The sequence below is a fragment of the Spodoptera frugiperda genome, chromosome 28 (assembly GCF_023101765.2).
Source record: "Spodoptera frugiperda isolate SF20-4 chromosome 28, AGI-APGP_CSIRO_Sfru_2.0, whole genome shotgun sequence".
NCBI lineage: Eukaryota > Metazoa > Arthropoda > Insecta > Lepidoptera > Noctuidae > Spodoptera > Spodoptera frugiperda.
In genome coordinates, this window is record NC_064239.1 from 2,264,853 (window position 1) to 2,278,484 (window position 13,632).

At 33.7% G+C, this 13,632-nt stretch overlaps 2 protein-coding genes across 2 annotated transcripts in view; one reads left to right on the plus strand and one right to left on the minus strand.

The window, feature by feature from the left end:
• Window positions 1–1,622, minus strand: part of LOC118265226 (kinesin-like protein CG14535) — a 331,078-nt gene extending 329,456 nt beyond the window's left edge. The window contains exon 1 of the mRNA XM_035578024.2: window positions 1,445–1,622. The gene's annotated coding sequence lies outside the window, so the exon portion shown is untranslated. The remainder of the gene's footprint in view (window positions 1–1,444) is intronic.
• Window positions 1,623–6,646: 5,024 nt separating this feature from the next.
• The window catches only part of LOC118265121 (polypeptide N-acetylgalactosaminyltransferase 2), a 112,421-nt gene continuing 105,435 nt past the window's right edge, over window positions 6,647–13,632 (plus strand). Inside the window, exon 1 of the mRNA XM_035577839.2 lies at window positions 6,647–7,015. Coding sequence (XP_035433732.1) covers window positions 6,923–7,015 — 93 coding nt within the window. The 5' untranslated portion in view covers window positions 6,647–6,922. The remainder of the gene's footprint in view (window positions 7,016–13,632) is intronic.

Below are 13,632 nucleotides of genomic sequence, written 5' to 3' on the forward strand. Positions count from 1 at the left end.
TGGAATTAGCTTTCGCCCTTAAGTCTATATGCATAGGAACTCTGTTTATCTTGTTCTCTTACTGCCGTACTCAGAGACGTTACTTAACCCAGTCCCCAGTAATTGTTTTCAAAACAAAATCGTTACTAAGGAATAGTTTAAGTAATCATTAAATATATCTGAGTACTGCAGTTAAGATGCGGTTGGACTTTTAATTCTTCTGTACTTACTTCTTAGAATGCAGGATTTAAGGATTAACCAAAAGTGTAGTCTGTCAGTCAATCAACAAAATATTTTAGGTCAATTGTCCACATTGCATCATTTGTCAAAAACGATAGGCGGATTTAACGTTGCGGTTTCGTGGCCAGTTTTTATTGTTCCTAAGCAAGATACAAGCATTTATAATTCGTAGATCGCCTATTGTTTTGAAGGATGTCATTGATTGTCAAATGACGCAACGTGGACAGGTATCTTTATAGAAGATGTAAAGAAAGCAATAGGCTCACCCCTATTAATTACATGGGACTCACTTATTGCATAGTGGCATTACGTGCTTTACCCAATGTGCACCTCTACCTACCTCTTCTGGGATAAAAGGCACGACGATACGAATAAAGAAGAACACAGAAACAAATAAAATGATTAATTAATTATGCATCGTATGCCAAAATTTCTTCTTACGAACTTAATTGTCATAATTTGCATCGTAAATCGCATTCCGCAATCGACAACTGACAAGATTTTAATCTATGGTAATGAAAACCGTTCGCCGAATACATTAACGTTTTTACCTTCGGGGATACTTTAATGAAATAATTAAAGAACCTTAAAATAACCGGATTGAGTCGTAAATAATATTTTTTACCTCATTATTATATACTTTTGGGAAAGGCTTTAATAATGATATCTTTCCGCCTTTCATTACTTACTGGCGTACTCAGAGTCATTTAATGATTACTTAACATAATCCTTCGCAATCGTTCTCGGAACAAAATCGTTACTAAGGAATAGTTTAAGTAATCATTCAATGTCTTTGAGTGTGGCAGTTAGTTTCTTTATCTTTCATAAACATAGTTGCGTGTAATAAGCTTCTTGTGACAAAAGTAAGCTTTGTCCTTAGTAGACATTTATTATTTCTGGACTCATCCCAAGGTAAGACGATTTATCAAAGTTGATAATATAGGAATTCTTCTTGATAAGATTTCTCATTAGGATTGGTACGGTACTTTATTTGTTTTTGAAGTAATGTAGAAAAAAGTTGCTTGCAGAACCTGTACCTATGAATAGTTGTTTCTGTTATAAAAATTAAATAAAAAAATATATGTGATATGTGTGTGATAACACCGCCCATTGTACTCAAATTACTATTAAAATGTAAATGTGATTTATGTATGTGTGCAATAAAGAAAAAAAATATATAAAAAGTTGGTATATACTAATCCTCTATTATTTTTATCAAACTTACCTAAAAGTTTACGTCCAACAAAATAAAAGGAACAAAAAACATCACTCACAGAAAAACAAAACAATCAAACGTAACGGTTCGAATCAAAATCGAACGTATATTTGAAAAATTCAAAACTTCGAATGTAAGTTTCGAACGTCGGCAATCGATCACCGGCGCGAAGGGACGCGCGCTCCCGTCGGACACCGCACCGACTCTGGCGGGAATCGGGAACACGGGACGGCGAAAAGCGGGAAAAAAGCGCCATTATGCCTGTCTCTACTACTTTTTTTTACTATTTTTAATTTCGATAGCGATGCCATTTTACGCAGATTAAAATGTTGTTTTTTGTCACTGGACTGGACTGCACTGTGGACTGTTTTCTCTTTTTTTTTTTTTGTTTTTTTGGATATTTTTAATTGAAAATATTTCCATGTAGTGGCGAGTGGCGACAGGCTAGAATACTTTGCTGACACCCCTAATCTTTCGGTGGGGGTTTGAAGAACCGACTAGGGGTCTATAATAAAGTAGACGACTAATTTCTATTGTAAATGTCAGTCTTTGACATTATTTTTTATTTGTTACAGAAACAAATATAGTATTGAAGATTGTAAGAAGATTCATATTGATTTGAAATGCCGCGTGACGTCACTTCTAAGTACGTTTTATACGTAGAAATGACCTAAGTGCAAACAATCCCCCACCTAAACTTTGATTTGTTTTATCTAAGTATAATTATGACAAAATAAAAAAAAACCTGTCACCATCCCTATTAAGTCTTTGACTGCCAATAGAAAACTGTTGAAGGCAAATCCTCCGCTAACGTCGGTCACCGGTGACTGGTGGCGTTCAATGCGTTAACAGAAATCTCAACTTTTAAACTGCTATATCTATCCTGTCTGCCAAACGTGGAGATTATAGTAAACCATTTTAATACAGAAAAGCCCATAATAGTCCAAGAGTGGATTATCACAGTAAAAAGTTTACAATATAAAAAGTTTACTTGTGTTTTCCCGATCGCAGGATGGCGTTGAAGTGACGTTTCCTCTGATGTCTGATGCTATGCGGAATCTAGAGGTATACTATTTCCGTAGCTGCTCACCAGTGGATGCAATCCTTGAATGAGGAGTATTCAAGTGTTGTTGTATGTCTGCATTTCTAATATTATGTGTTGGTATTTTATAATGTAGACGCAAATTCAGGAAGGTCTAATAGAAAAAATACATAAAAATTCTTAAAATTACTTCATTTTCTTTTTTTTTTAATTAACTTTGTTTTAAGTGTAGTAAAATTGTAGGGTTTGTAATTTACCTATGTAAACATACTAATAATTACTATTGAAAATGTGAAAGTTTGTTTGTTCGGATGTCAGTCACACTGAAACTACTGAATAAATTTTCATAAAATTTGGTATTCAGACCGGATAGGAGTTGACTTGGGTGAAAGGATACCTACTTTTCATCCCACGGGATTACGGGCGAAGCCGCCGTCAGAAGCTAGTGTATGATAAATGAACGTGGGTCGACTATTTTTATTTTAAGCATTTAAGTAGTTAAATCAAGTAAAGTAGCTGCTAATTAATTTTGAACTACTTACCACCCTCTCTGCACTTGCCAACAGTTGGCACTATATTGAAAAAGCTAGTTACTACCTTTTTCAATATAATGTTATAAATTCAATCAACGTGCAATAAGTATAACACTTTAGACTTTATTTATTTTTATCATTAAAACTCACTAATTACAAAGAGAGATGAATCAACGTTTTTAAACTTTACTTATAATATTAGGAGGCAAAACAAGTACCAAAACATGTCACTTTACGCAACTTTATAAAAGCGACATCTATCACATGTATGTAGAACTATTGCGTTCGTACCTAAGTTGAATTCGAGCGATTTGATTGCACAAGTTAACCGGTAGATGGCGTTGTTATAAAAATAATAAACACTGATGCATTATTTTGGTCTTAAGATCCGAAATAAAAATTATTTACTATTTTCTTAAAGTAATATTGCGACGGAGGAATAATCACTTTTAGTGTATTATATAATTATGCTATAAAGGCAATTTAGCCCAGTGACACTTCAATATTATAGAAATATTTTATTATTTTTATAGCCATTAAAGTATCAAAGTGATTTTGTAGTTATCAATAAAGCTTTGAATAATATTACCCTTTTAAATATTTATTGAACATAATAATGTTTAGTGCTTACGTAGCGTAGGTTGGACAAGTTTTATAGTGATGATATTTTATCCTTTTACTGTCGTGTTATAATCTTTAGTGTTACTTATACAATAACTTATATTTAGGTATAAAATATCAGTAGCAGTATTTCTTGTCATTTTTTATGGGATTAGCCGGTAAACGAGCAGACGGATCACCTGATGGTAAGCAATCACCGCCGCCCATGTACACCCAAACCACTTGAGGCGTTACAAGAGCCTTGCCGGCGTTTTAGGGGTTAGGAACTCAAGAGTTTATTGGGTATTCAGGCTCTGGTAACGTTCACTCACACGACAAGATAAAACGCGAGCGTTTTTTATCCGTGATCATGGCGCTTGCAACAGTGCCGAAATATCGGAAACTCATAAATATTAAAAAAAATGGTAATTAACTCGGTTTAAATTTCAATTCTAGTGTTAGTGACCATGTCAGTTTAAAAACTTATAAACGCGAGCGTTGTTTCACGTCGGTTGTATGTGAAGTCGTGGTATCACTGCGGTCGACCTGGCCCATTCCTGCCGAAACTCTCTCACATTTAAAGTTGCTCCGTGCGGGAATCGAACCCGCTACACGCTGCGCGGCAGCCGGCTGCCCAGCCACCGCACCAACCGTGCAATCGAAATATCAACTTTAAGTACTTAATAAAAACACATTAATTAATCCTTTTTTAAACCACATTTATTTTATACCCATTATATCTACTTAGATACTAAGTAAAAAACCAATACCATTTCCTTAGGTCATCTGCACATGCATCGCTACACTTAAAAAAAAAAAAAAACAATTTAATCAAATCGGAAACCTGTATCCGGCGCTTGGAGCGGATCCAATCACATATCGACCTGTCATATGACGTCATATGACAGTGTCAAGTGGGCACTATAAATATTAATCTGTCAGTTTGATAGTCGGTCACCCACGCTATCTGTAAGAGGGCATGGCCTTACAACCGATAGCTCAAACGCCTACTGAACTATTGATGAGTTCAAGATTTGAAATTTTGAATGATCTTTAAGAATGCGACTGTTAGATTAGTGAGTTATAATAATGCTTTGGTGTACCATTAGTAGAAAAATACTAAGGAATATTTTTTGTAATTTATGATGGGTCCCGGCCATACCTTGAAACTAATCGAGTAACATAAGTTTTTAAACTGACATGGTCACTAACACTAACATTAGAACATTAGAACTTAAGACGGGATTTTTAATTAATTATATTTATATTCCCTTGGTATGTTTGGAACGCGAATCCACGCGAGACACAATGTGTTTTCTATTGTTGTCTTATATACGGCATGCGAGAGGTTTAAATATCCCGTCTTAAGTTCTAATGAAGGTAAGTAATCGAGTAACGTAAAATTATGAAAAAAAAACAAGAAAAATTGCTAAAGACAAGAAACATTGCTAAACATCTAGTAATCTAGTAAGACTAGATAAGGACAACAATACAAATAGGTAGTAACACAACAGAAGTAAGGTCTCATAAAGATAAGGAAAATGTAAATACAAAATAACAGAAAACAAACAAAGCAGGTATAATTAATAATCAGGTAAATAGGTATATGTACAGTAGTAAGGCTATAGTGATGACTGAAACATCATCATTCATTAACTAAAAATAACAATTTATTTACCTAAATACATGTATTAGGAAATGCGTTATTACTCTACGCAGACATTCCGGAGCTGCGGACAACGTAAAAGGTTACCGGGGCTCCGGCTCAAAGCAGGAGAAGGAACGGGTGGTTTTTAGTCAGTAAGAGTCTGACACTCCCTCCCGCCTCACCAAAGGTGGGGGAAGTCAAAAAAATAAAATAAAAATAAACGTACGCAGACATGACGTCAACGCGTCCGCCCTCACGCTGTTCATGATGAAGGGTCCCTCTGTGCTCTGTGACTAGAAACTATGAGAGCTTATCTTTTTTAATTTATTTAGTATGTGTCACGATAGTTATTACAAAAATCATTATTCTTTCACATTTGTACTAAGATGACAAACAATTTAAGAAAGTAAATTTCTTTAAAAAAGAAAATATGGAAGTCTGCCAAACACTTTCCCAGAAACTCATTTAGAATTTTCCTTTAAAATAATTCTGAGTGTGAAAAATAATGGTCTATTTATAACATAAAATAATGTAAAAAAATATCATCGCATTTTTAAAAGGATTTACAGAAAAACGGTAGCAGAAGCATACCCCTTTCAGCCCAACTAAATATAAATTATAACTGTCTAAGTTACAATTTAGTGGGATTAAGTTTATCTAGAGGCAAATTACTACGAATCTTACATACTTCTTTCGCTTCATCAACAATCATCAGTCTTCTCATGCATACTCGTCGCTTAAGGAAACTTTAACTAAAGTCGCCCAGAGCAGGTGAAGTCATAGGACGATTTTTCCTCTTAAAAAAGAAAAACTGTAGATTCATCAGTCATACGTCTAAAAAGTAAAACAACACGTGACACGTAACATGGTTACATGTAAAACTGAATCTCACTCAGTTTCAAGCCACGACCGCCGACAACCGAAGCAAATGTTCACAGTTTGCTGTGCAAATGAAAATATTCGACGATAATACCTAAAATATAGCAGAAAACTTGCTTGTATCTGCTGAAAGTCTAAGGAGCAAAGTTCGAAACAGATGAGATCGTTTCAGTTAAGTTAAACAAGATGACGAATAATGGATTATTGAGAAAACATCTGTAATTAATAAGAATGAAATAATGAACCTTATCAATAAATCTTTCAAAACATAAATTATAGCACAAAGATGGAGCAAACCAGAACTTTACAAATCCTTGAATTAGGAAGGCAGAAACTTTCATAATAAATCCGTTCACAATTCGTAAATGAACCGGTTGTTGGCGCAGTGGGCCTATGTCTAGTTACTAGGCAGTATCTACGGCATGTGTCTAGACTAGAGACACTGACCAAGGAGAACAATGCAGTGAGAGGGCCACCGTTCACGCTGCACACTGTACTAGGCACGTCGATGCCTGTGCAAGTTCTATTTTGGTACGCGGTGTCGAGGACCGATACGCGCATGACCGGCAGCTATCTTGTATACTCTGTGTCGAGTCAGTCCGCACGCCGCACCACCAAGCGCGGCCGCGCGCCGCGTCCCGACAACAAATAAAAACAAACGCGACGCAACGAACGAACGTGAACGTAAAAAACACCAGTGTGAACCAACCAGTGATTTCATTTATTATATTACCAACACCAGCTTTATTGTTTTCATCCTGTTTCCAAATAATAAATCTACGATAATGCGGCGAAACGTCAAAATCCTGTTCCTAGTAGGAGCTGTGTGGATGTTTTTCCTATTTTACTACATGCAGCCTGACACAACGCAGTCTAAGGTACGTTTTGTGATTCTTGTATCTTTTGTTTTATTCTGGAATTGTGCCAGTTTGGTAGGGAAGTGTTGTTTATCAGTGATCAGCTGTTAGCTCGGGTGAGGATCGTTGCAACCTCCGCCGGGGTTGCACTGCGCATGACTAGTGCCGCCTCCGCGGCGTGATAACTGCAGCCTACAGGACGAAATTAACATAAAAAATCGAGGTTACTCTGTGAAAGTGTGTAAAATAATGTTACAAATTGTGTTTTGTACAATATTTTCACTGTATAGTTTGTTTGTTTCGTTGGAAGTTCGGAATCTAAAGGAATTTTGTGAATGAAATAGTTTTAATCTCCTGCATACAAAACTTACAATTAAATAAAAAAAAAAAATACTATTACCATTGGTAAGTGTTGTAGTATCATTAATGTCGATGATTATATAAACAACTTAACTAAATTAAAGCCCGACTAAAATATGCAGATTTCTAATCAACTATCAGATTCCATGCAAGTCAAGCAGCCAGTAATAAACAGAGATAACCCGTTGCAGTTAAGATTAATAACAGCTAAAATCCTAATTAAATGATACGAGCGAACAAACGTATCAATTAATGCATACTGATTAAACCTCTAAGGCTAAATAATTACTTAAACAAGTTTAACTAATCGATAATTGTTACCGGAAAATTTGGTCATTACAATATGCATCGTATACTGTGGTGAATAAATACTATGAGAGTATATTATTTAAAAATAAATCGATTTTATTAATATACTTATCTATTATAGGTTGTAAAAGTCTTAACTCACACGAAACTAATATTTTTTCTAAACTTATAAAATTATTTTGCGATATAGTAACTAACTATCGCTCGGCTCGGGTCGTATTGGCGGTTTCCACTACCGTACCCCCATATAGTATCTTATTCAAAATTCCAAGATTTTGAAATTCGATTTCTTTTTTTTGCGTGACACTCGTAAGTATTGCGTTCTTAATGAGGAACACATAAGGTTTATATTTGACTAACATTATTGTGATCTGGATATTTGAAGAAATCTGAAGATTTTTTCGAAATATTTATGATATCAAGTATGATCGAAAACATCTACCAAAATGATATTTAAATAAAAAATATCCGTATTCTAAAATCACGCCATTTTAAGAACGGCTCAGTTAAGTTAGTAATTTTTACATAAAATAAAAGCAATAGACAGACAGACAGCCTATACATATTAATACTAGCAAAAGTAGCAAAGTCATACAAGCATATTTTCTATGAAAAGCCAACGGCACATGATTGCCAAGATTCTTCAATGCAAATAAGGCCATATTCATTAGAACATGACCAAAACTACCAATACACTTTTCACTTCGCCTTCACTTGGGCTAAACAAGCCGATCTATTTATACACCTATACATAAATGTCACAAACCAGTTAACCTTCAGAGAATCCTCCACTTACTCGATCAGACTCGATTTATACTGTTTTAAGAATAAAACCTGATTATTCTGTACCTCCTTGGAATAAGAACTGATGATTTTTTTAACCGACTGCAAAAAATAGGAAGGTTTAACGTTTTGGTATGTATGTGTGTTTATCCTCGGTTATCTATGTATTGGCTTAAGCTGTAAAATTATGCATGTTTTTTGTAATAAATAAATCTCGCGATTGATGGAACTGATTTTAAAGTATTCAGAAAAGTGTTTGTCACACATAAGTGAAGGTTTTGAGACATTAACAGACGTTATTATTAATAGACCTATAAAAAAGACAGAGTTTGTAGTATTTTCTAAACGTTTATTTTATAGGTAAAGTTATTATTCTTAATTTTTTCCTTGTTTAAGCCAGTAGATATATGGAGTAACTAAAACCGTTAATTAAAACGTCACGCTTTGAAATAAGATCGTAACAGAAAATCTAATTAAGTATCCGAACATAGCAATCTTATCTTTGATCTCTGTTTTCAAATGAAATTATTTTTCCAACTCATTCCAGTTTTTGAAAAATTAGACCAAGAGAAAATCGACCTTTTATTTATACACGGAAGAATCAAAACATGTTATTACATAAAAGATAAAAACCTCGCAAACAATAATAATAGCAAAGGAAATGTGCTAAAAAATGATAAAAAAACATTTTTCAACTGACTGTTTTCAACGGAATTTAACCATCAAAAATTACTTTTAATAAAAATTCGACACAATTAACACACCTTTAACATACACATTTCCAGTTTAGATAAAAATATTATCGAAGGTAAACAAGAAATTGAGAACAGTGGTAAAATAAGAACTGGCTGGAAAGCATTTTTTTTTATTCTTAAGAATGTTTTTACACAATCTAAGGTCCCTGCTATCATTAGTTACTCAGTAGCACTGTGGACGAAGGATCTTAATGATCTTTCTTTTTTTTAAGAAAACTAGTGAGCACTAGTATTTTTTTCTATCTTCAGTCTTTTGTTACTGGATGTTCTTTCAATTACATCACAAAGGTTATCGTGGCCAAAACCTTTAAGATCATTTTTCTTTTTTCGGAACTGCTGTTTTGAAGCTGTCCTTTTTAATTAGATTTTCCCATTTCTAATTAGAATTATTTTTGTGAGAAGGGGTATTAACAGCTTTTTTTTTTGAGGGGGGTAAATTATCTAATTTCTTCTTCCGCTTTGGGCGAAGCGAGAGGGATGAGTATCAGATTCATACTGACTAAAAACCACTCCGTTCCTATTCCTGCTCTTAGAGCCGGAGCCCCGGCCCTTCTGGGCCTCATCTGTGGTGGTTTGATCGCTGTTTAAATACCGTACGCACGGGTACGCGCACGCAGTAACAGCTGAGGTGACGATAATATCGTGTAGAATAGACTAGAAATGATCGTTGTTGTTTACGCGTCTTATGACTACATTTGCTTTCTTAATTGTGATAAACGTAAGACTCTAAAAATAGTAACTCTAAACTAACCTAACCGCTCCTTCATGAGACTAAAAAACCTGATAACAAATTTTCTTATTCTTTAAAAGCATCCGTCAATAATTTGCATGTTGCATGGTCAACTTTCATAAATTCTTGTTTTTTAGCATCATGGCTAACAATAGTTGCAAGACATTGGCGTATTAATTGTTTCCTGTTCAGAGCCCAATTGACATAATCTAATGATACGGTATAAAGGTGAAAACATCATCAGCTTACGTCTCGATATCTGCACATTGATCGGGCTCAAATTACTGGTTGTTCGATATGATTATTACTACTTATTACTCGTGTATCGTATACCGATTAGGAAAGTGCAATACGTAATATCTTATCTTAGATTTTACTGTAGTTTTTGCTGTATACGTATCGTTAGCGAAATCTTTTCACCAAAAAATGCTATTAAATGTAATAGTGTGAGTATTACTGACAGCAAACGTGACAATATAAAACACTAGGTGTACTATTAAATTAATCTAACTAAACCACATGCAGTAGCTATAATCACATATCAAGTTTCCATGAAGATGGTAGCCGCTTTAAATGCCTTATCAACGAGAGATAATGGTCGCTCTAAGTGAAATAAACCGGATCTGCGTAAAACCATTATTCTCTAGCATAGAAAGCAAAATCTATAATCAAGACAAGCCAAGTAAAGATAATTCAATTTTACGTTTTTATAACAATGATTTTACCAGGCACAAAACATTCGTCGAAATATCTAACATGGAAGCTATTCTCCGTCCATTATGTCTGTTGCGTCACATGGACGTGACATAACCTCGTTGTGTTTTAAAGTCTTTAATCCAATTACAGTAATGGATCATATTTTATGTGATATAGTTAATTAACAGTAGTTTTTGAACAAGCCTTTAGATGGGTTTTTAACTAATCGTAATTAATACCCATATTGAGATAAAATGGTTCTAGATGAATGGTTTTGAGAAATATTTCCTTTGAGTAAGGGAATCTAAGTGACGATTTGGTGTGATTGGTTAAATCTGAAAAGTCGTTAATGTTCCTAATCTATTAAAACACGAAATCTCTAATAGGTATGCATAGGTGTTGTGTTAATTTGTTTTTACGAGCTCTTTGTCAAAAATCAAATTTGTCGTATAATCCTACCACGTAATGTAAAATTGGCAATAAATTCGATTTCATTTAATACCTAATTTTTGTTACTGAGATTATTTTATGTCTAAATTTCTCTGACAGCAAACGCCGATCTTTTATCAGCCATCTTAAAAAAAGTGAAAATGAAATACATAAAAGTCGTATTTAAGCACGCTTGACTTGAAGTAAATAATAATAACTGACTAGTTCAGTTCAGCTCGAATTTATTTATACTTAACAGAAAAAACTAAACTCTATTATGTATTTCTTAAGTCACACTTTCCATTTCCTACAATTACATTAGCACTTTAGCAGATGCTATCTCATGAACCACTTTTAATTTTGTTTTGGTACGTTTGTATGAAATGAAAGTAAAAACAGACAACACTGTGAACTCAATGACGTAAGCTGCGTCCGTTTTATAAATAACAATTATAATTACTATAATCTAGGTAACTGTTACATATGTTCTTCTAAAATTTGTTTAACGCCATCATAAATATTTGTAGTTTGTAGTCAATTATTTGGATTATACAGGCGTTGTGTAACTACAATACTAGTTTGGTTTGTCCATACCTTGTATGCTTATCATTTTTTTGGTAAAAAAACAACTAACGATCCTTTTAAATTCATTTTTAAAATGAGAAAGTAATTTCTGAGTTTGCTTTTCAGTTTTTGCTAAGCCGTTCGCTTGATTGTTGTATGGAATTTAGTTTTTATCTCAGTTCTCGATTTAATGTTCCACTTTTCTCATAAATGCCAGCTTCATGTAAAGTAAATCATTAATAAGAAAACTGTGCAGTTTCTCATAATTATCTAGTCTAGCTACTAATACATTTTCAACAGTCCATTAATTTCTAACATCTAGATATATGGAACTGCTTACAAACTAATCGTGTACTAGCCTTTTATGATCATACGGAAGTTAGTAATGTTCGCACATAATCGTAAATAGATGTACATATGTGTAACTTCCTAAACTGCATTTTTCCCACTCGCATAACTTACTTGCTTACCACAATTTCTACTTTAAGTTGTACTTGTTACGGATAAAAATTCTTGGAGTTCCTCAAGGAGGTGTACTTGGTCTTACCAAATATTTACAAACATTATATTATATATGAGCAATAGTAAATTGCATCTTTGCTTCCATTTTGAGATTTATAATTACAGATTTACTTAAGAACCAATATCTCACCTAATTCGATGTTTTATACCGCATGTGTCGCTTTTGCAACAACTTTTCTACCATCTGTTCATCTTAAAAACTACATAACTAGTAATTATCACATTAGGGTTAGGACAGACGGCAGTTATAAATTCAACATTCTTGCTCTCGTGTTGTTCGTTCAATAGTAAACAGTTTGGACTTCTTTCAATAGCGTCGATTTGTTTACACGCGACTTGATATCATCACTTCAATCTTCGTACGGTCATGCTCTGATACTAAGTCCATTACTAAACAATATTACATCGTTATATATTTGACTAGATATCATTTTAGTTTTAAATATTTTTGGAGTTTTGCTTTCAAGTTTATTCGCCAAATCACTTTCGTAGATTCTTTTGAAGATACCAAACTGTTTAACCGCATGAGGTAATGTTTGCGTAAATACATTTGCTTACTTATATCTAAAATCATAAGCGATTTTGTTCACCCATTTTTTCTTGTTACCCATTCATTGTAATATGTGTGCTAGTATCTAAACCTCCTCGTGTTCATTATTTGTCCTTGCTACCATTATCTGTAATTAGAGTTTACGAAAATAACATTTATTAGTTATCTTTTCACTTTCGTTTTACCTAGTTATATGTAAAATAACACTAAATAACTTTGAGACATTTAATGTTTATTTAAAATATTTATTAGTCGTTAACAATTTTTTTTTCAAAAACAAATGCTAGGTCATTCCTTAACCCAGTGGTTAAATAACTATTAACTAACTGTGTACGGCGGTAAATAAATTCAATCTACTAAAGATAGCCTTAAAAGGAAAAATAGGTTCCAGAAACACATTCACGTTATTATCTTCTTACGCGCTATTTGTCTTGTTCAAAGTAAAGTGCACCTTTAAACCTCACAGCGAGTGGGTCAATATTTGTGGAAGCAATGGTTTCATCCATTCCAAGTTTGTTTGTATCAATCTGACCCTCAACCTTTGTTGGACTGTGGACAGTCAACAACAGTTTCGCATATAATTATCTTCTACCAATTTACTTCAGCTTTTGAGCATTTTGAGCACCCAAAAGGGTTGGATTGGACTGTTTTGATACCTTTTATTAGGCTTTATGTACTTAAGTTTGATAGGTACAGTTAATTGTTTATATTTTATATGCGCGGTTCTGGGAAAATTCCTAATGGGGAAATGTTTATAACATTGATATCTTATCCGAACTGGGGAATTTCGTTTGATTTTATTGTATGTCGTTTCGACTCTGACTTAAAGGTGAAATGTTGAGTTTGTATACATTTTGGACATGAACAATATCATTTTCGCATTTATCATTAATGTAATTACTCAAAACTTTTAAACTCATTTCTGTAACATGGGTTCTTA